At 45.8% G+C, this 23,448-nt stretch overlaps 1 protein-coding gene across 1 annotated transcript in view; it reads right to left on the bottom strand.

Moving 5' to 3' along the window:
• Nucleotides 1–13,041: 13,041 nt before the first annotated feature.
• Nucleotides 13,042–23,448, bottom strand: part of Otoa (otoancorin) — a 91,312-nt gene continuing 80,905 nt past the window's right edge. Inside the window, 5 exon segments of the mRNA XM_042054085.1 lie at nucleotides 13,042–13,112; nucleotides 15,036–15,222; nucleotides 18,016–18,113; nucleotides 18,623–18,759; nucleotides 19,281–19,423. Of these exon segments, the coding sequence (XP_041910019.1) occupies nucleotides 13,042–13,112; nucleotides 15,036–15,222; nucleotides 18,016–18,113; nucleotides 18,623–18,759; nucleotides 19,281–19,423 (636 nt within the window).

The raw sequence follows: 23,448 nt of genomic DNA, 5'->3' as shown, positions 1-23,448 counted from the left end.
TTTTTTAAAAACGCCTTTGCTGTTCTTAACGTGCATAAAAGCATCCGTCCATACCATCACCCTCCAAACTTCTTTTCATTCTGTAAAAACTGAAATTTTATGCCCATTAGTAAGAACCTCTATGTCATTCTCTATCCCCTCTCAAGTCTGCCTGGCTACGCTTTATACTTTTTAATTGCTAACTAATATTCCATTGTATGTCTACATCAAATTTTATTTAAAGTATCATTCCAATCTGGGATGGAAATAGGCCCTAAGGGTATGTGATAATTAGTTTCCATTACTGTTACAAAATACCCAAGAGAATCAGCTTATTAAAAACAAATTGTTCATTTTGGCTCATGTTGGAATAAGGTAACAGACCACCCTAACGGGAGCAGATGGTAGAGGGTGCCATTCACCTTATGGCCAGGAAGTGTAGAGACAAAGAACTACATCCAGGCAGCAATGGCCCCTGGGAGAAGGAGAACTAGCCTCTCCCAGGATGAGCCCCCTTATTGGCTGTCCAATGCAGAGTAATCAGCCCTAAAACCACTACACATTACCAATAAAGATAGACTCAGCCAGCTATATTTACATATATCTGTATATACACATACACACATATATATGTGTATGCACATGTATATTTATATGTATATATGTATAAATAATAACAATAAAAGAAAAAGAAGATTTTGAAGAAGGGTGGTTGGGAGGGGCAGGAGGGAGGGAAATGATAGAATTATATTTCAATTAAAAAATTTTTAAAAAGCAAAAACTTCACATAATTATTTATAATTCAGTAATATCGTCCAATATATAGTCAGTGTTCACCTTCCTCTGACTAAATGGTATATGTATGCATATATTTTTAGATAGTTAAATGCTTAAGTTATTGTTTAAATAAAGTTTATATAAAGTTTTCTTAAGTAAGAAAGAAAAAGAAAGAAGAAAAGGAGGGGTCTTACTGTCTTGGGGGATGCACCCCCAATGACTAGAAAACTGGGTCCTACCTCAAAATTCTCACCCCACCCCTACCCCCCAGTATCATCAAGCATGGACTAAGCCTTTAACACAGGATTTCGGGGGAGATTTCAGATGCAAACTGCAAGAGGCAAGACTGTGGTAGGAAAATACATAGTGTTGTTGCAGCAAGAAGCCCAAGAGAGAGCCGAGAACCTGTCACTCTCACGCGACATGGTCGGAACTGGCCACATTCTGCCGTGTGTGTGTGTGTGTGTGTGTGTGTGTGTGTGTGTGTGTGTGTGTGTGTACCCATCTCCTGGAGGTTTCTTTGCGTTCCTCTGTTTAACGGTTACTGTGATTGCTCCAGTGCACTTTATCCAACTCAGCGGCTCACAAGTTTAAAACTGTGGTGTGAAAACTTACCCCGACCCTTCTTGCAGCCTTAGGTATGTCGCAGCGCCTCTGCACTCCTGGGATCCACCTGCATGAAACGAGCCCATGAGAATCTGCACAGCAGGCACATTGCACAGAAACGCTTCTGATTCTCTGGAACAACAATTTCACAGCCTCGGTCTCTAAAATAATTCCTTCAAGTTCAACAGATACATATTCTTGGATCTCTGGCCAATATTTCCCAGAGACTTTGCCAACTAACTCTGTTTCTGCAGCAGCCTCACCTAACATGTCAGTTAAAATGCCCAGGGCTTTTTCTGTGGCTGGACCACACACGGTGTGCTGACTCGATTTTTAGCACCACACACAACGGGATGATTCAATCTTGACACCGTAAGGGCACTTGGGTTGGATTTTATTTATATGTATACTATGTTTAAGCTGTTGAGTAGTGAGATACACTAAAATTGAGAGGACTCTTTACTGAACATTTCCAGCTACCACGATTTTACATCTCTATATCACGTTCTGTCTGAAGCCGGTGGATTGTATTGACACAAAGCATGTCCCACCACTTCTGAACTTGAGGAGACTGACGGCAAGTTTGTGGGTAAAAGAAAAAAAACTTAAAATGTCAAATGGACAAAGAATCAAAAACCCAGAGAATATCACTCTTGGGCTAGGGATGTTTTCAATGTAGAGCATTTGTCTAGCATACACGAGGTCCTTGGTTCCTTCCCAGCGCTGAAAAAAATAAACAAATAGAATAGAATAGAATTCACTACTACAAGATGAAAGCCCTGCATGTTAATACATAGTGTAAGCCTACCACTCGAGGGCCTGAGGCAGAACTCAGCTACATACATACAACGACTGAATGGGAGAAAGAGAGAAATCATTCTTCAGTCTTGCCCTGTTTGACTTTACTAGGTATTTTCGCTCTGTGTTTTCAGAGAAAAGCAACGAGAGGGAGGCAACGTTTCTACAAGGGAAGAGCTAAGGGAACACAGAACTCCATGGGTTCATCAGTTGTCTCTTTGTTGTAAAGAATGCACGGTAAATTATACTTTGATTCCCATCCCCCTTGCCTCTCCCCCATGATGGACTCATTAGTAAAGTCTACACTGTGGTATCAGCTGCCAGCTTCTGTGAAAGAAATTATCTGGACACCAGCAGCCTCACACAACACCAGCGTACTGCCTCAGTCTCTGTGGGCAGGGGCTTGGAACCTGAGTCAGCTGGGCCCTCTACTTCAAGGTCTCTCGATGAGAGAGCCTCATCAAGAGACTTGACCAGGGAAAGGTCAAGCCCATCTTAGGAGACGCTGTCAGAAGCCACCTTCACTTAGGCCTTTGCCACGTGGAGACTGATCTACCAGAGTGACAAAGCAAGACAGACTGATGCCAGCAAGACAGAAGTCCTAGTCATTAGTAACCTTATCTCAGAAGTGACACTCCATCACTTTTCTACATCCTCTTGATTAAAAGCAAGTTGCTAGACCCAGCCAGAGTTACAGGAGAGCCTGAATACCAGGAGGGGAGAATGATCTAGGGCCCTCTTCAAGGCTGTCCACCACAATTACCCACCCGTGCTTTCATGTGAATAGACTGTGAGAGGACTCACTTCTAGCACAATGAGGAGCATAAATAACCTGTAATTGGGAGGTGCCCAGAGGCAGTCATTTGCAGACATCCCGGTGAGGTTTTGTTTGGGGGAACTGGGATTGTTCCCTGCTGGATCAGTTCAGGAAACACTTGGGTTAATTTGACAATTGTATTCAAAGTCATTAACTACAAGGACAGTTTCCAGTTGTCCCAGGCATAGCAGCAAGAAATTTGCATATCTATGGCATCAAAGACAAACTTAATTAGATAAAATAGGCAATATCAATTGACCTAATTTTGCTTTTATTGGGGTGGGAAGCCAGGGACATTTCCATAGTGTCTCCCTTGCAGCCTTTGAGGGTTAATTCTTTGAGGCTGGATGTGTGAAATGAAATAGCCTTCTGGAAAGAAATAGGTGTCTCGCCTCAAATTGGGTAATTGAGGGTGGTTTAGGAGGGAAACTATTTCCAGGGCTGTGGGCAAGGTGAAGAGAAACCAAGGGTGTGAAGTGCCCTGGAATTAGCAACAGCAGGGAGCTCTTGCCCACCGGGTCTGAAAGGGAAAAGGGAAGAGAGAGGGTCCTCAGACCTGGAGAGAACTCAGCTATAAAAAAAAAAGCAAGTTCTAAACCGGGCGGTGGTGGTGCATGCCTTTAATCCCAGCACTCGGGAGGCAGAGGCAGGCGGATCTCTGAGTTCGAGGCCAGCCTGGTCTACAAGAGCTAGTTCCAGGACAGGCTCTAGAAACTACAGGGAAACCCTGTCTCGAAAAAAAAAAAAAAGCAAGTTCTAGAACAACCAGGCTACACAGAGAAGCTCTGTCTCAAAACAGAGATAGATAGATAGATAGATAGATAGATAGATAGATAGATAGATAGATAGATAGATAGATAGATATGAAGGAAAGAGCTGCTCAACAAAAGAGTGACCTTCAAGGGGATCTAAGCCCCCACCCTCTCTGTCAGGGGGAAGCTGAAGGAAAAGAGACCCTGCTGTCTCCTTCTACCCTCTAACCTGCTCCTGGGTCCTGCTAGCCCATCCCAGCTGGACACCAGAAGCTAAGTAGCTTAACCAGGCTCCCTGGACAAGCAAAGGCAAGAGGGCAGAACAATTTAGAGATGTGAGGCAGGAATTATCCAAAATCTAAATAAAAAGCCAGGCAGTGTACTCGAGGCCATTTAAAATGGCAGAGGTCATAAAAACCTCTTCAAGGTATGAACAGACACTATAAGCTTCCAAAATCTGGTGTTCAAATTTGCATGGAGAAATTCAGTAGAAATTGGAGGGGCATATATATGCATGTGTGTGTGGTGTGTGTGTGTGTGGTGTGTGTGTATTTGCATGTGTGTATGTTTGTGTGTGTGTTTGCATGTGTGCATGTTTGCGTGCGTGTGTGCGCACGTGTGTGTGAGTGCGCACACGCGCACGTTGTGTGTCTGTGCCTGCCCATATGGGATGTGCAGAGGCCAGAGGTTGATGTTCAGAATCTTCCTCGGTCTCTCTCTACCTTATTTTTTGGAGACGAGGTCTCTCACTAACCCTGAGCTCACCGATTCGCCTGAGGCAGCTCTCCCACAAGCCCTAGAGATCTGCCTGCCTCTGCCTTCCCAGGACTGGTATTACAGGCACAGGCCATGCCTGGCTTTTCACGTAGGCAGTAGGAATCCAAATTTGAGTCTCCATGCTTGGACAGCAAGCACTTAACAGACAGGTCATATCCCCGACCTCCACACAAACTGCTTGTGGAATGATAATCTTCTGTGGAAAAGCTAAAGTGGCTTCCGGCAATGTTCTCAGGAGGGTCACAGTCCTATGTAAGTCCTGTGTCACCTCAGGGTGACAAAGTAAATCAGGCGGATAACTCATGGAAAGAAAGGTTCATTTGGGCTCATGGGTGCAGAGGTTTCAGTGTATGGCCACTTGACCCTTGTCTTTGGGCCTATGACACACAGCATATTATGTTAGGGAGCCCATGGCAAACAAAGCTGTTCACCACATGGTGTCTAGAAAACTAGAAGGCTCCAATATCCTCTTCAGTGGTGTACCCCCAATATCTTCTTCAGTGGCGTACCCCCACTGATCCTACCTCCTACCTCAAAGCCTGCCTTCTAAAGGGCACCACTACCTCTCAATAGCACCAGCAACTGGGAACCAAGCCTTCAGCACATGAGGACTTTTAAAGTCTAAACCATAGCAAGTCTCCACTCTCGATATCTACCCTTCCACATCTACCAAGGAAGAATTCCCAGAGCCTAGCAAGGAGCTACGCCCCAGTAAATGCTTGAAGCTGCATCATCATGTCCAAAGCGGAAGCAGAACAAACCATACATGCACTGTGTTGCTGATGCATGCACACCTGTGCAGCCAGGTTAAATCTATACATTGAACATAATATGAGGCTGACAGTAATTGATACTAATAAACTAGAACAGTTATAGAAACACAGAATAATAAAAGTCATGGCTATACTTTTTTTTTTCTTTTTTGTTCAAAATCTTTGAGCTTTTGACTTTACGGGACTTTCCATGGCTTCTCTCTGACAGATCCCATTTGCCAGCGTTGCTACTCTGAGTAAAATAAGAAATCCTTGAACACAGTCATGATGACATCACTACAATCGGTCTAGTAACCAAACTGGGTACTTGGTGAGTAATAGGTAGGTGGCATGTGCAGCATAGATACCATAGCTGGGCAAGAGGATAGTCGGCATCCTGGGCAGGAAAGAATGGGTCAGCACAAGGTCCTATGCCTCATGGAACACTAGACAATTTAAAGACTATGAATTGTTTGTTTCAGGAATTTTAAATCTCATGATTTTTGGACCATAGGTAACTAAAATCATGGGTAAGGAATTACTGTACTCCTACTCAAACCTAGAAGCATTGTTCATAGGTACAGGACTGGGCCCTAAAAGGAGAGCCTTTAGCATAACACAAGAATGATTCGAGAAGCCTGGTGTGGTGACACACGCCTTTAGTCCCAGCACTCCGGACACAGAGGCAGGTGGATCTCTGAGCTCAAGGTCTGCCTGGTCTATAGAGCGAGTTCCAGGACAGCCTTGGCTACGCAGAAAAACCCAGTCTCAAAAGGAAAAGAAAACTAAAGCAAAAATGAAAAACAAATAAGCAACAAAGACAAAAAAGATTGAAGAGTAGAGGAATAGGAAAAGAGGGGGCTGAAGAAGTCTCGTAGGATATTCGAAGGGCTCAACATCAACACTTATTAGTTCCTAGCACCGTTTTGCTTTTACTGCTTTTGCTGACACTTCACCAGCTGAGTGTGGGTGCCTGATTACAGAGACAGTCACGGGAGCTAAATTCCTGGCTGTACACCAAGGACAAAGACCACTGCGCCTGCACGAGTGCGTGAGGGGTCTTCCTGGCAAACCCCGCGGCAGGGCACTGCAGATGCCAGCTACAAGATCCGACTTGATGGTAGCGGACTGTCCTGTAAGCAAACTCCTGCCACATGAGAATACAGGCTTCTCCTGGATACCAGAATACTCACCCTTGATGATGTTAAATCAGGAGAAAGGTGAACGAAAGATGCCACTGGCTGCCCTGGGGGACTGGAAGAATCTGCCCAGCTGAGCTAGCAGACCACAGTGCAAATGTGGGTACGACTCACACCCTTGAGACCTAATTCCCAGGAAAGAAGAGCCCAGGAGAGCGGGCAAACTCACTGTCTTCTTCTGGACATGTCCAGGGCTTATTTCGCTACTTTGTCATTTGTGTGGAAATGAAGTTTGGGCCTTTTAACCCATCACAGCCTCAGATACACCAGGTCCAAATTCAAGGCCAAGATTTCCTTGGGTAGCAACCTGTGAAGCCAATCAGAGACATTCACAGAAGAAAGCTATTTGGAAGGACTGAGGCTGTGGCTCAGCAACAGAACTCTTAACTGGGGGGGTGGAGGAGGAGATGCCCCATATTCAGTATTAATTGCATTTTTTTTACTTATTTGTGTGTGTGTGTGTATTTATGACACGTACACTTACATGTTGTAGAAAAAAAACAACCTCAAGTTTAATTCCTCCTCTGGTGCTGTCTACCTTAAGTTTTGTTTTGTGAACTAAGGTCTCCATCTGGCACTCTAAAGTAGTTGGACTTGCTCTTTTTACCTGGATTCTGGGGGTCAGGCTCAGGTCTTGAGCTTGCAAAGCTAACGCTTCACTGATTGGGCCATCTAGCTAGCACTCTTGGTTCATTTCCGAATTCCACTGCTTCATATAGTTTCTCTCTCTCCATCATTTCAAGATGGCTAGCCAGCTTATTTCCCCTTTACCCTAACAGCTGAATAAAAATCAAATCTGCAGAGGCCGAGGGACTGATTGTTGGAACAGTGAGTGTTCTGCGTGGAATAGCTCAGTGGGGTTTCAGATACAAAGTCTGTGCTGGCAAAGCATGCAGAACTTTCATGTTCGAAGCATGAGTTCTAACCTAGTTTCCCTCGGGACCTGATTTCTAGGGCCCGTAGACTTAGAGATGGGAACTAATTGGGTATGGGGGGTAGTGAAGGACAGCTATCAAGTTGTATAGAAACTTTTGGAGCAGAGGAATTTAACAAGTAGGCCTCTGGTACTGAGCAGATGATGGGCGGGCAATTCAAGAGATCAAGTGTATCATTTACCCAGAAATAGGAAAGGGCCTTCCTTCCCTGTGCAAAGAACCGATACTAGAGGTATCATGGAGTTTGGGGTTAGCTGAGGCTTCATTGGACATGGCTGAGGTTACCTGAGTTAGACCTGACTGAGTTTATTTCTGTTCCATGCGCCCCTCCCCACAAAGTTACCTGAGGCATGCACATTTCAAAGTTTTACTAGACTGTGTCCTGTCTGTTCACAGCACAGTGACCAAAACTCAGATTTAGCTGGGTGAGGATATAGACTCATCTAATGAGACACTACACCTCACAGAATCCCAGTCTGGGGCCAACAGCTTGCGTGCATTATGACCCTGACAAAGGGAGCAGACAGAATGGTTGGAGCACTGTGTAAGGCACTACACAGAGGAAGTGCCAGCAGTTCTTAGAGGCTAGAAGGAACTCCCCATATCAAATCTCTCTTGACAGCTCCGAGGGGCTCCTGATGTCATTGGCGCCTCCGCCTCCGACTGCCTCATCAAAGTCCAGGAAGGGGTGAAAGTAAATACAATCAGCTTACCAGTGAGTGTAGATATGCCCATGGGTTGAAACTCAGCTCCTCTTCTGGACCAGTCAGCACCTGATGCAGTAAAGACGGGGCACATGACGAACTGCCCGTGGGGACCGAAGAGTCTCTGAAATCACCAGACATCCAAAATGGGTTTGCAGATGGGGACTCATTTCCAGGCCACACTCTAGAGATGTCCCAACCACGCATGCAGTGTGGCCTGATTTCTTATTGGTTTTTTGAAATAGGATCCCACTATATAGGCTGACCTTGAACTTAGTTCTTTTCCTTGGCCTCTGGAGTATGAGATTACAAGTGCAGGCCGTCATAACTAGCCCACAGAGCTCTTGCTTAAGTGAGACTTCAGCAGATATATATAGAGATAATGAAGTACTTTCTTAATTTTTAATTTTATGTTCTTGCATGCTTTCCCAAATAACTGTGTATCACATGTGGGCCTAGTGTCTTTGGAGGGCAGAGAGAGTGTTTAACCTTCTGCAAATAGAGTTGAAGATGCCTGTGAGTCACCAGGTGGGTGCTGGAACTGTACCTGGGTCCCCTGCCAAAGCAACAAGTGGCTCTTGTCCTCTGGGTTATCTCTCCAGCCCCAAGGACTAAGTACCTCTAAGGTCAAAGAAATGGCTACTGCTTGATATGAACTTGTCACTTTACCATGGCAGCATTTCTTCAACAAAGCCAAGTCACCCGCCCCCATACATACAGAACAACCTGTCACTGTTTCTGTGGCTGACCCCTAGGTACCAGAACTAGAGGAAAAAAGCTGAACTCAAACTCCATTCGCTGGCAGGCTGAAGCTGCAGAAGACTGCCAGCCCAGCCCAGAGCAAGCCAGGCCCAGCATCCTAGCAGCCTAAAAATGGGTGTCTGCAAAAGACCGACTGGGTGATATTAAAGATGGCTAACAACCAGGAAGGCAGGCACAGGGCCTGCCCAGTCAGAACCATGGCCAGCGGCATACCCTTCCCTGAGAGCAAACGACCTCCATCCCTACCTCTAACTACAAACCCGTTAAGAAGTGGGAGACGGGAGTCCACTGGGAAGGCTGACATTGCAAGGTGAATGGGACAGCACCTGCCAGTGTGACCTACTGCGTCCCTGCATGCGAGGGACTAGGCATTTCAGTCTGACACCCCAGGGGTCCTGCAGGGCACAAGCTAGATTTGTCTTTCTGCCTGAGGCCATCACCAATTATCTGTGCTGTGAGGCGAGCTGGCCTTCTGCCAGGAGAGGAGGTGAAGGGATTTACAGAATCTCTCTCTGATCTAACTTATTAGAGGAGTTAAAGTTGCCCATTCCGGAGGCAGCACCGCACAGAGGTGAAGAAGTCACCTCCCGGGGGCTCAGCTTCCTTGTCATGCAGAGGGGCATCATCTCAGGACACGCCCAGTCAGGTCCCGATGACAGTGAAAGAAGCTAGTAACACAGCAGAAGCCTGACGAAGTGGACTCTCCATGGGGAGTCACTATGATCATCCAGAGGGGAAGGGTGACCAGGAAGATCAGAAACCAGTGGTCAAAACTGAGGATGACTCGCAAAAGTCACAAAGTAAGCAGAGCTCAGAGAGCTCTGTGGGCAGGTGTGGTGGAGCACGCCTGTGAGCCCTGCACTCCTGAGGCAGGACTAGGAGTTTGAGGACTGGGCTACATAGCGAGACCCTGTCTCAAACACACACGCACACACACTTGCATGTATGCACAAATGCACGCACACAAATAGAGGGTGCTAGACATGTAGCTCAGTCAAGACACTGCTTGCCATGTCTTACCTGAACTCAATCCCCAAAACCCCACCTTTTATTTTTTTAAAAATAGAACCAAACGCATAGGGAGGAAATGGAAGGGAGAGTGATGGGATTATATTGTAATTTTAATTTTTAATTAAAAAAATAAGCTACAGAAATTAAAAACAATAAAATAAAATTCAGGTGTGGTGTCTCAAACTTGTAATCCTAGCTCTAGGGAGGTGGAAACAGCAGGTCTCTGGAGCTCACTTGCCAGTCATCCTGGCAAAATTGTGAGTTCCACTGAGAGACCCTGTCTCAAAAACACAGTTGGCAGCAATTGAGGGAGACACCCAAGGTTGGCCTCTGGCCTCCACATGCACATACAAGTTCACACACATGAGTGCACGCCTGCACATACATGCACCCACACACATAGAGAGATGCCAAGAGAGGGATTTTATTGTTTGTCTCTAGTTTTCCAGGATAGCCAAGGCCACCGGAAGTGGGAAGAGCTGGTAGCACCAAGGCCTTTCTGAAGAGGCTCTGCTAAGTTGCATGCCCGTGCCTGTCCACACAGCTGGTCTGACGCATTGAAACAGGGGACTGCTGCTGTCCATGAAGCAATCTATGCACAGAGAGAAGCATTTGCTCCCACTTCCCCACCAGGAGGGAAGAAAAGCAAATGGCACATCTGCCCCATGGTAGTCTTCTGGTTTACCATGTAACCATGGATGACAGTCGCCAGCATTTACAACGGCGCCCTTTGCAGGATTCCCTGGGTCTCATAGAAAACCACCACAGGCTTTGGGAGGCTCGCACTGTCTCTCCCTCCTGTCTTCAAAGGGGAATGCCTATTAAGGACTCACTAAGTAACCCAAGATAGGGGGTAGAGAGATAGCTGAGTGGTTCTGTCTTAGTTAGGGTTTCTATTGCTGTGAAGGGACACATGACTATGGCAACCCTTAATAAGAAAAACGTTTAATTGGGCCTGGCTTACAATTTCAGAGATTCAGTCCATTATCATCCCAGTGGGAAGCATGGCAGCATGCAGGCAGACACGGTGCTGGAGAAGGAGCTGAGCGTTCCACATATGGATTGGCAGGCAACAGGAAGAGAGAGTGAGCCACTAGGGTTGAGTTTCTGAAACCTCAAAGCCCACCTCCCGTGACACACTTCCTCCAACAAGGACACACCTCTAATAATGCCAAGCCCTACTCATCTATGGGGGCCTTTTTCATTCAAACCACCACAATGGCATCACAGATCCAGTTATAGGGGATCCAGTTTCCCTTTTGGCCTACCATGGGTAGTAGGAACACCCATGAGCACAGACGTACAAACAGGCAAAATATTCACACACACACACACACACACACACACACACACACACACATACACACACACAATGAAAATAAATAACTTTTAAGAGAGAGATCCAGGATGCCCCCGACTTACCACATGAGTGTTAGGAAATTTTCCTAACACGCGCTCTCTGTTGACATAAATTCCCAATCAAGTCAAATCAAAACAAGCCGAATTAAGACATATTCCCGTTTACTAGGATTCTTGTGCTCTCGGGTGACACCCCCCTATACCTCCCCCCCACCACCACCGCCCACGGGAAACCAGAAGGCCAAATGCAACCACCAGGAGGAAGGACACTTAAATACTCTGTGGGAGTGGTCCTGACCCCCACTGGGAGGTCAAGGCATGCTGGGATTTGGAGTCCAGACCAATACAACTCTCAGGCCTGGGGGCTGGGATAGATGCGAGGGGGCTGGGATCTACACTCCCAACTTAACAATGAGGAATGACAGGTTGTTGAATATTATTTTAACTAGGCAAAGATGTGTTACATTTGTTTATGCTGTGAAATATTACTTTAACTTTGTAAAGTGTTTTACATTTGTTTACGCCGCATCTGTTTAACGATGTGATGTAAGGATCTGTTACACTTGTTTGTGCTGAATTTGTTTAATTCTGTAAAGATGTGTTGCGTTTGTTTCACCTTGCCTGCCTAAGGCACCTGATTGGTCTAACAAAGAGCTGAAGGGTCGATAGCTAGGTAGGAGAAAGGATAGGCAAGGCTGGCAGGGAGAGAGAATAAATAGGAGGAGAAACCTAGGCTTGAGAAAAAGCAGAACGAGGGAAGAAGGAGGAGAAAAAGAAGGACATGCCCTGGTCAAAAATCTAGGCAGCTGCTAGCCAGACAGACACAGAGGTGGCAAGAAAGTTAGAAAAGGAAAAAAAAAAAAAAAAAAAAAAGCCCCAGCGAAAGGCAGATAAAGAGAAACAGGTTAATTTAAGTCAAAAGAGCTAGTAAGAAACATGCCTAAGCTAGGCTGAACATTCAAAACTAAGTCTCTGCGTAATGATTTGGGAGCTGGTTGGTGCCCCCCCCCAAAAAAAAGCCAACACAGCCAGTGGCTCAACAGTCACCTTGCAAATGGTATAGCTTCTAGTAGGTGGTAAGGACCAATGCTGCCCCACCCTTTCCATGGCTCTGACTTCTTGTCCGTAAGACCAAAAGAACCTGGCAATTCTAGAAATAAGTCATTCCAGAAGGATCAAGTGGGGGAGGGGAGGGGCTGAGTTTTCCACACTGATCAGAAATCGCTTCAATGATTGACACATCCAATATATTTTTATTTTTTTATTTCAACCCACTTGCCAAAGCCCAGAGCAGCTGAAAACCATGCCCTCTGCCCAAAATAAAAACATTTAAAAAGGTTAATTTAACTCCGCTGATTCCCAAGGAAACAGGAACATCTGGAAAATGTATTTAGAAATTGATTTAATGTTGAGCCATGTTAAATGTTTTAATTTCCAAGCAATGTGATGCCCACCAAAACATCAATTAGTTGCAGCAATCAGGCAGGAGTATTGGCTTCTGTTGAGAGATTCATTTATTTCAGCCCAGCTAAGTGTCAAAGGAGAACTCCATCGCACCCTGGTGCTTCAGGGAAGGGAAATCAAGCCAGACTGGAAACCAGAACATGGCCTGGCTAAAAGAGCCTCTCTCTCTCTCCCCCACTAGGGAGACGGGCTGGCTTAAGAATTTGTAAGATGATTTTTAATAATTATTTTTCTAATGCCCTGGAGTCTCCCTGCCCTCTCCGAGGCTCTTCAGGTAAAGGTCTCCCACAGTCTGAAGCAGCTTCCCTCTATATATTTCACCAGCTTCTTGCAGCAACAAACAGGTCACTCAGCATAGGGACTTGGCCATCAGAAGTAGCAGGGGACAGCCAAGCCAAAGACCCTGGGAGGTGGGCTCTCCTGAAAGCAAGCACAGGGCAGGAAGGCCTGTGAAGTTGCTGAGGACCACAGAGGATGGATGCATCGTGCCCAGCTCCCTGCATTTCTCTCTCTGCAATGGGACCTCTCGCTACAAACCTTCATTTCTTCGTCCCTTAAATGGGAGCGATGGAGGGACGGGAACAGAATGGGATCGTGTGGCTGGGACTCCGCATGTGCCAAGCCCACCTTAATCAAAGGAGTCCGAGAGCTTTTCCAAGCTACAGGTGCCTGGATGCATTGCTGGACATACTGATTCGGGAACTCTTGGGGAGGCCCTGGAATCTACATCTAAACATCACTCCCCCATCCCCCAGTGTTTAAGAAACAAGAGAAGAAGAAAGGATCAGACCCCCCAAAAAAGCGTTCACTGATTGGCTGTGGGGTAAATGGAGGAAGGGCATGTAGGGTCTTGTCCCTTTCTGATGTTGTTTCAAGAGAAAACAGGTCCCTTCCTCCCTTCAGAGGATTTGACAATGTCTCTTAACTGAGAAGTGCACTTGCCACTGGGACAGAAGCAGGCTGCATAGCTGCAGGTCTGGTTAGAGACTCAGGGCTCAGCCTATAACCAGCCTTTGTCCAGTTCCCACATAGGGTGTGGGATGCCCCTGAGGGGTATCATCAGATCCAAAATGCAGGGTGCAGAACAAGGATACAGTAAGCCTTTGAAAAAGTGCAAGGCTTGTGTAGGCTTGACTTGTTTGTGTATGAACAGACTATGTAGACAAATACACCAGGCTCTGGCAACGTCAGTTGCCCCTGGAGAGAGGAACTGGGAAACTGGGAGACGGGAGACAAAAGGGAACGGCTCGCCACACCACTCTCAGGCCTTATGTGTTTAAAGCTTACATGCTTTATCCATTTTGTGCATCATCATACAAAATGCCATATGCATTCTATGTTTCAATGAAAATCTGCAAAATATAATAAATATATCACTTGTAGCTACAGAAATTGTTAAGTCTCAAATTTGATATCCTCCGTGGAAGGAGAGGGAAAAACATGGGGTTGAAAGAAAGAGAAGGGAGGGAGACGGGGAGAGAAAGAAAGAGAAAGGAGTCCGAGTTAGGCAGCACATTCTCATTCTAGTCTGGAGTTTCAGGTGCTATTCCCTACTTGGGGTCCAGCCTACCTCCATCACCCTCTCTCTACCACACTGCCTCAGAAGCACACCCTCACTGTCTTCCCTCACCCTTATGTGGATGAATTTGTGAGGGCAAGGATGGTGCATCTGCCTTGCTCTAAACTGTCTCCCCAGAAGTACAGAGGCACAGCTAGACCAAAGGTGGTACTCACTCAAGACGAGAGTCAGGAAGATGTGAGAGAGGGAGGGCAGAGGAGAGGAGTTGGCAAAGGTCAGAAGAGAAAGCTGTAGTGTCAGGGGTAACGGCATCTGCTCTGCAGAACTGTGCCTCTCTCCCACCCTCCCTCCTCCCGATCTTGCTTAGCCCCCAGTCGCCATCATTGCCCTCCCTACTCTTATGACTTTGAGCTCTTATTGGCTAAGGCCTTGTCTGTCTTACTTGCATATCCACATTCTCAGCCCCTACTGCAGACTTAGAACACAGTAGGTACTACACAGTGGTGGATTGATACTGGACAGCAAGTAGGCAGGCGAAAGGAGCCATTGAATTTTTTTTAGTCCTGATATATTCTGATTCGGTGGATTCTGGGCCACACCCAGGGAATCTGAAGTCTTTTAAAGATCCCCTGGGTAGCTTCAAAGATGGGAGAGCTGATAGTGTTCAAAGAAAGCTTGGTGGGAGCTACGGACTGATCTTTGAAAGCAAATACCCAATGTCTATCAAACCTCCATCTTCAATCATGGAAGCCTCCCCACCTTTCATGGTAGACCAAATCTCAGAGAAGGGGACTTGAAGTGTGGCTTAGGCAAGGTCTGCTCACCTGTTGGGGACCCAGTGGAAGTAGGGCCGGCACTCACAAGATCATCCTGCCAGGAGTGAGTCTTGGCGCCATCTAGTGCCCGCTGGAGGCTCTGCAGTTGTGCTGAGCTGAGCTGCAGGCGCTGGGAGTTGGTCACCGAGGCAGCATTCTGAGGGCCCAAGGAAGCAATCTGCTCCGTGGACAGCTCCTGCAGGCAGGAAAGTCGGGACAGACCCTCTGCACACCCTCTCTGGATCTTCCAAACCTCCTTTATCTGCTCAGAGCTTCATGACTTTGTCATACCCTTGTACTGTGACCGTAAGCAAGTGTTAAACAGAAGCTGGAAGAAACGATATTGGAATCCCTGTTCGATTTGTCCACCAACAGCAGCCGAACGTCTGGCCTCTTGAAAAATACGGGAGATTATCTAAAAGTTTTCGGGGATATTAAGCCATTCTAGCTTCAAACTGAGACTTTTACCTTGAAGCAACTAGAAGTATTAAAGGGGATCTAGGTTTTCCACATGAGTGCTGTTAATGACCTTTTGCACCAGAGGAAATACTGATGAAGCCAGCTCCAGCCTGAATCCGAGCGCATAACAGTTGTGTGATCTTCAGCAAGTTATATCACCTCCCTCGGCTTCTGGACTTGCTTTGGACTGCACCCACTAAGCCCTGAGCTGAGACAAACACCTCATTCCTTAATTTGCTTCTGTCACTTTTTATTTATTTATTTTGGTCACAGCAACAGGACAAGTGACTAATGCAGCGGCCTTGGGGACAGCTGTTTATTTCCCCATGACCAGCATCCCACTGTGGTGGACAGAAAGTATCCCCATCGTTACCCAGAAAGCAAAAGTGCCAACGCTGAGTTAAGAATAGTGGCCCATGCCTGTAATTCTAGCACTCATGAGGTTTAGACGGATGGTGTTTGAGGCCAGCCTGGGCTACATACCAAGCTTAAGCAAATTGAACAATATATTAAGACATTATCTCCAAAGCAGAAAAGGCTGGGGAGTCAGCTCAGTCAGTATCCCAGCATTGGAGAGACAAAGGCGGTTAATTCCCTTGTTCATTAGCCCATCTAAGCCTTTGGCTGGACTCTAGACCAGTGTCTTAGTTAGGATTTCTATTGCTGCAACAAAAGACCATGACCAAAGAACAAGTTGGGGAGGAAAGGGTTTATTAGGCTTACACTTTAGTATTGCTGTTCCTCACAGAAGGAAGTCAGGGCAGGAACAAAAAATAGGGCAGGATCCTGGAGGCAGGAGCTGATGCAGAGACCATGGAGAGGTGCTGCTTAGTGACTTGCTTCCTATGGCTTGCTCAGTCCACCTTCTTGGAGAACCCAGGACCAGTATCCCAGGGATAGAACCACCACCCACCATGCCCTGGTTCCTCCCCCATTGATCACTAATTAAGAAAATGCCTTAAACTGAATCTCATCGAGGCGTTTCCTCAACTGAGGCTCCTTCCTCTGATGGCTCTAACGTGTGTCAAGTTGACACACAAAACCAGTCAGTACAACTCAAGATCCAGATCACAAGTGTGCCCTTCATATCTGGATTAACAAGTGAAGGATGCTGTCTCAAGGCGTGGAGCCTGGCAGCTAAGAGCATTTACTGCTCTTCCAAAGGACACAGGTTCCATTCGCAGCACCCACATGGCGGTTCACAGCTGTCTGTAACTCCAGTCTCAGGAGATACAACGCCTTCTTCTGACCTCCTCAGGCACTGCACATACGTGGTGCACAGACATACATGCAGGCAAAACATCCACACATACAAGATGAAAAGTTTTAAAAGGAAAAGGGGGAGGTCAATAAGATAGTTCAGCAAGGTAAAGGCACCTGCTGCCAAGCTTGAATACTGGAGTTGGATCCCAGAACAACATGGAAGGAGAGATCAATGGTTTCAAGTTGTCCTCTGCCTTCACATATACACCATGGTGCTCAAGCATCTGCATGTGCATGCTTTTAAATGATTAATTTTAATTTTTAAACAAAAAGGTGGACAGCAACAAAGGAACAACACCCAATGTTGTCCTCTGGTCTCTACATGCATGCACATACAAACACACACATAAAAACACCAAGGCGGCCCCCATATCATGAGAGCAGACCGTCCCCACAAACCTCTCCTCATCTTGCTCATGGGAAGGAAGTAAGAATGCTTACTGGCACTCCGCGTCCCTTCTTTCTACTGAGTCAGGCCCCTCTGGCATGTTCCATAGTAGCTCATGTGTGCCAGCATGGGCCTCCTCACACTCTTCCTCCCTTCAATAGAAACCTATCGGTATCGGCTTCTTGCAAAAGAAGTGTTCCCAGCACTGTGATCCCTGTCTGCAAATCCAAAGTCCATGAGCTCGAAAAACTGAAAGTTTAAGACAAACTAGCAGAAGTTGACCTACATTGACAGGAGGCTATTTATAGTGTATGTAGTGAGACTTGTCACAGGTGTCTTCCCAGAAAATGTGTTCGCTTGTGAATGCTCCCTCAGACACCGCTAGAGGTGTTGGGGCACTGGGGTGATCTTTACAAAACCTGGAACCTTCTGAGTTCTGAAATGTACCTGGGGGCTTTGCACAAGGATTTATGACCTAATCGCAACAGCAGAAATAGAAACTCCGTATCAGGGGCTATGAAAGGAAGGGGGCTAAAAAGAATAATGAGATAAAATGGAAATTTAAGGGGAAAAAAGAACATCTTTTAAAAAAAACACCTCAAGGTATCGTGTGAGAATCCACAGTGGACAGGCTGATCTTCTATGACTCTAAAAGGAAAGAGCTGGCTGAAAGTCCCAAGAAGCCAGGCCTGGCACCGGTTTCCCTGTAGGATCTGAAGCCAGGTTGAGCTCCCATCTATTGGGTTCTTACCTCCGAGCTTATCAGTCCTCAGGTAGCGCACAAGGCCACGCTACCTGGGTACAAAAGCCAGTACCCAAAGCTATCGGCAGAATGAGTTCCCACAACACCCATCTCTCCCTGAAGAAATGAGCACCTACTTTGAACGTCTCACCAGGCAGGCATCTTATGGCTGAGGGCTTGAAGTGAGGCATTAGTTCCTTGTCGAGCACTCGGAGCTCTGCTTTAGTTAACCCGGCTAGGGAGAAAAGAAATCACGAGTGTTGGGCTCGAGCTGCCAAAACTCCACAGTGCTGTTTTGGGTTCTGCATAACATACAGATCAGTGACTCCCAGGAAAGCACCATTCCTTAGGTCGCCAGGAAGGCAATCTAGTTCCTTAATCAACTCAGGGAAATATGTGGGTCACATTAGCCTTGACTGGCCTCCTATAGTGGGGCGTATACCAAGAAGGAGGTTCATTTACACACTTTAAGACTGAGTATAAACCTATTTAGGGGCCAGTCAAATCACATTCTAGACCAGTGTTTTTGGAACTATGGCATACACAAGAATCCCCAAGAGGGCTCATTTAAAATGTAGACTTGTGGGCACTGTTCCTGCAACTTAAGTCTTGACATCCAGATTCTACTGGAACTCCTTCTTGTTTACTTCAATGTGACCAAGGATTGTTATTTTGTTCCATTATATTTTATTTTAGTCCCGGTTTTCAACTTAAAGAGAAGGAATGTGCTCAGGGACCTCTTACCTGCGATGGTCCCAAGTTCCTGCAAGATGGAGCTGGTCCACTCAGTGGGTCTCCCAAATACAATTTCTGCTTTCTTCTTAAACCCAGCCAAGACGGGGGTGCTGCAGAGCAGCGTTCCAATTCTGGCTACCACTGTCCTGGGTAGAGAGGAGGGATCTAGTGAGTCTGGGGGATTCCCCAGTCATAAAGCAGTACACAGAGGATAAATAACCTCAGCACCTAGACGGGATCCAGTGAGTCCCACTGCCAACTTTAGCCCAGAAAGGGGGCAAAGAAAGTGGAGATCATCGATGGATGGATGGATGGATGGATGGATGGATGGATGGATGGATGGATGGATATATGGATGGATGGATGGATGGATGGATGGATGGATGGATGGATGAATATATGGATGGATGGATGGATGGATGGATGGATGGATGGATGGATGGATATATGGATGGATGGATGGATGGATGGATGGATGGATGGATGGATGAATATATGGATGGATGGATGGATGGATGGATGGATGGATGGATGAATATATGGATGGATGGATGGATGGATAGATGGATGGATGGATGGATGGATATATGGATGGATGGATAGATAGAATAGTGAATATGTAGGTAAATGGGACATTTGCCGTTTTTCACACTTGCATTTTGGTTACCTGAATTCTGAGGTCTTTATAAGTGGAATTTCAGTGGTGTCCATAGCACAAAGAATGGAACCAAGCCCGACCAGATGGAAACTCTTCAGATCCTGGATACCGTAGCCTGAATCTTCAAGGAATGCCTTCAGAATGGTCTTAGCCTATAGATAGATAGATGGAAGGAAGGAAGGGAGGAAGGAAGGAAGGAAGGAAGGAAGGAAGGAAGGAAGGAAGGAAGGGAAAGGAAAGGAAAGAAGGAAGGAAGGAAGGAAGGAAGGAAGGAAGGAAGGAAGGAAGGAAGGAAAGACAAAATATATATCTCCCAATTTCTTTATTTGGAAACCATTATGGCTTCCAGGTGACTTGGCTATCCAAGTTCTTGGGCATCCAGATCTCAATATTTCCAGTATCCAACTCCACAACTCTCCAGCAAAACCTTCTATGTCCTGCCCCTCCCTGCCTCTGCTCAAACCATCTCCTCCATATAAAACATACTCCTGTATTTCCAGCTATTAAAACCCAGACATTCCCTGTGTTTTAGTTCGATTCAAATGTCATCTCATCATGAAAAGCTCAAGCTAGAATGATTTTCCCTTCTCTCTTTTCTACAGAACTGTATCATTTTTCAATCTTTAGTTTCAGACACTAGAAATGATTTTTGCACTTAAAAATAAAATTACACAGGGTATCTCCGATGAAGTTTAAGGGTCTGATTACAGGGTCATGCATAATTCCATCAGAGAAGCTCTTCAAACCTCATGACTTGTCTCTTAGAAAACCACTCTTTCCTACTCTCCCCTCATCCCATGTAGTTCAGCTGGAGCTAGCTGCATCATGGGACCCACATGGCCTATTCTGTCCTAATCCTGTCATTTCTCTTCCTGGCCATAGTGACTGACTCTACCTACATTAGGCATATAGTTTAGCCAGGACTAAGCAAGATTTTGAATAGATTAATTTGAAAAACTTTTGGTTTTTTTCTTGAACTTGAAAAAAAATTACACAGGCATCCTTGAAATGATACATATATGTATTTTCCAGAACCCAATACCCTGAGTGAGAAGGCCTACCTATAACAGAAAGAAAAAAAAAACAAAAGAGAGTCCCTTGATATTGGGAGAGCTAGATTCCCAGCAATAGTCTTGAAGCTCCTAAATGAAGCTGTACCTGAACTCTGAATTTGAACTTTTCTGTTATGAACAATGTGGTGGTTTGAATGAGAATGGCCCCCAGAGAGTCATATATTTGAATACTTGGTCCCCAGTTGATGAAACAAGTTGGGAAGGATTAGGAGGAGTGCCCTTCTTGAAGTGAGTATATCACTGGGGGTGGGCCTTGAGGTTTCTAAAGCCCATACCATTTCCAGTTAGCAGCACCCTGCCCCTGCCTTGTGACTGTGGATCAGATGTAAGTTCTCAGCTACTATTCCAATGTCATGCCTGCCTGGTGCCATGGTCACCACCATGATAGTCATCCCCCCCACTAGAACTGTGAGTCCCCAAATTAAAAATGTTCTTTTATAAGCTGCCTGGGTTATGGTGTTTTGTCACAGCAATAGAACAGCAGCTAAGACAAACATCAATTAATTCCTGCCCTCACTCAGGTGGGTTTACGTTGAGTTTGTGGCTGCTTATTCACTTGATTTGCCTAGACTGGACCTGAAAAGGATCCAGACCAATTCCTTGGGGCTGAGCTACAAGGCTGATGAGAGCAGATAGGAAGAGATCAGAAGATGAAGATGAGGAGAAGGCATCCAAGCATGAACATCCAGCATTTCCCAGTGGGAGCAAAGGTGATGGGACATAGTCACCCTCCCTCCTTCCTCGGGGTCAGCCATCTGCATCATACAATACAAAGGTGATGCTGAGAGGAAAGGCTGAGAAACACCGCAATGCTGAAGTGGGGTCCCACTTTCCGTGTGGCTGCCGCTGTCCCATCCCTCAAGTCTATTTAATGTCTCTATTCACGGAGACAGCTATCCCTCTGGACTCCCCCACCTCAAACGGCATCCCCTTTCACTATTATTATGAACATCCCCTCTATCTTCTGTTCCCCCTGCATCACTTACTTTTTGTCTGTCTCACTAGTAGATCCCCAAAGGATCATGCCAAGCTTGTCATTGTGTTCCAAGTAACTAGCCTAAGGCCTGCTATATACTTTATGAGTGATTGAGTGAAGAAATGACCATCTAGGTGAGTGGCCCATATACATCACAGAAAAACGTATGCCTCTCTGAGAAGACATCATTTCCCAAGATGATAATGGAAGTTACAAAATAATCCCACACTAGTTCAGATTTATGTATAATAAAGGTGATTCATTTAGGGGAGACTCACAGATCGCTTTCCTAAATCACAGTCCTCTGCACAAATGAGTAACAGGTACAGAGTCTAGCAGGGGGAATCGAGAATGGGAAGCAAGAGAGCGAGTGCACACTTTGCAGCTGCATTTATAGTATAAGAGACCACGCCCAAGTAGGCTGGTATCGTAAAGGCTTTTTGCTGAAGGAACTGAAGGAGCTCCCACAGCCCCAAGACAGACTCCACTATGGTTTGAATATGAAATGTCCATATGTCAAACACTAGATCCCCAGTTGGGGCAGTAGTTTTGAAGACTGTGGAAACTTTAGAAGGCAGAAAGTAGACTACTGGGGCATGCCTTTAAAGGTTCTACCTGCTCCCCAGTGCCTCTCTTATTCTGTGCCACCAGTCTACCATGAGGTGAAGCACCTCTTTCACCACACACTACTGCTACCACCATGTTCTGCCCAAGGACATGAAGCCACATGACCATGGCCCAAACCCTCTGAAACCATGAATGAAATAAGTCTTTCCTCTTTCAAGTTATTCATATTAGATATTTTGTTGCAACAGGAAGAAACAGACAAACCAGTTGCCTATGAGTTGCCTTCAATGGTTACATAGCTTTTAGCAGCTATAGATGAGGTCGGAACACTGAATGTTGACAGCTTCAGCGGCAGCTTCAGTCTGCATGGCCCTGACTAGATGGTGATATGGGCCCAGAGTAATAAAAGCTAGCACATTGGAGATGCAGTGTTTGCTGCACCACTCAGACAGCTTTACTGTACTGCCTCGTCTACTCCCCACCACAGCCTGGTTAGTCAAATATTAAAGCTCCTTTCACAAATAACCCACTGAGGTATGAAGAGGCTAAAATGATATCCATTTGCTAGGAACTAGTAATTCTATGTCAAAAAAAAATCTGACGGAGGCTGGAGACATAGGTCAGTGGTTAAAGGTCTGCTGTGCAAGCGTGAAGATAGGAATTTGAATCTCAAGAGCCCATATTAATGTCAGGTCAGTGTGGAAGCTCACCTGTAATTCTAGCACTCCAGCACCATAGACAGGGATCCCCAGAGCAAGCTTGCTAGCTACACTAGCCAAATCAATGAGATTTGAGTTCAATTAAGAGACCTTGAATAAAATGGAGAGAGAGTAAGAAAGAGTCCCAGTGTCAATCTAGGGCACACACACACACACACACACACACCACACACCCCACAAGAAATTTTAAAACCCAGGCAATGGGACACCAAGTTGCTTGACTCTGGAAGTAAAACACAAAAATTCAACAGCACCCAGTATCTCCAGACAGTTGAGTACTAGCTAGGCAGGCCCCACCCTGCCTGGCTCCCGAGATTAGGCAAAACCAGATCATTCCGAGTGGTGTGACCATGGACTGGATTTTTCTTATTAAATCTTCACAATCAGATTTTACTAGTTGGCTCAAGGCAATTTGTGCTCCTCAAATATCATGGATGCCCATTTTCAAATGAAAGTGCAAAATTACAATTCAAATAAAATTGCCTTGAAGATGTGGTATTAAATTGTCCTTGCACCTGGAACCCAGAAAATGCAAGCTCAGCCTGCAAGGTGATAAGTCAAAATATATTTTCTTGAATGACTGGACCAGTGTATGTGTAATGATTCTGGGACAATTAATACCAACACTTGTAGGCAATATTAACCACTGAAAAATGAGTAGCTATAAGATTTCAATCTCTCTGTTCATCCCTCTGGCTTCGATAATAGTTTTTTTCCCCTTATATTAGGTTTTAAGCTGAACTATCTGATAATGTAGTTCCTCCAGGTCTGACTATTAATCTAGAAACATGCATTTAAAGGTTTGATTGGAGGCTGAAGTTGAAGAACTGACTGCAAATGAT

This window comes from Arvicola amphibius, chromosome 1 (genome assembly GCF_903992535.2).
Source record: "Arvicola amphibius chromosome 1, mArvAmp1.2, whole genome shotgun sequence".
Classification (NCBI taxonomy): domain Eukaryota; kingdom Metazoa; phylum Chordata; class Mammalia; order Rodentia; family Cricetidae; genus Arvicola; species Arvicola amphibius.
The sequence above is the reverse complement of the archived record's forward strand: the minus strand, read 5'-3'. Positions and strand labels throughout refer to the sequence as shown.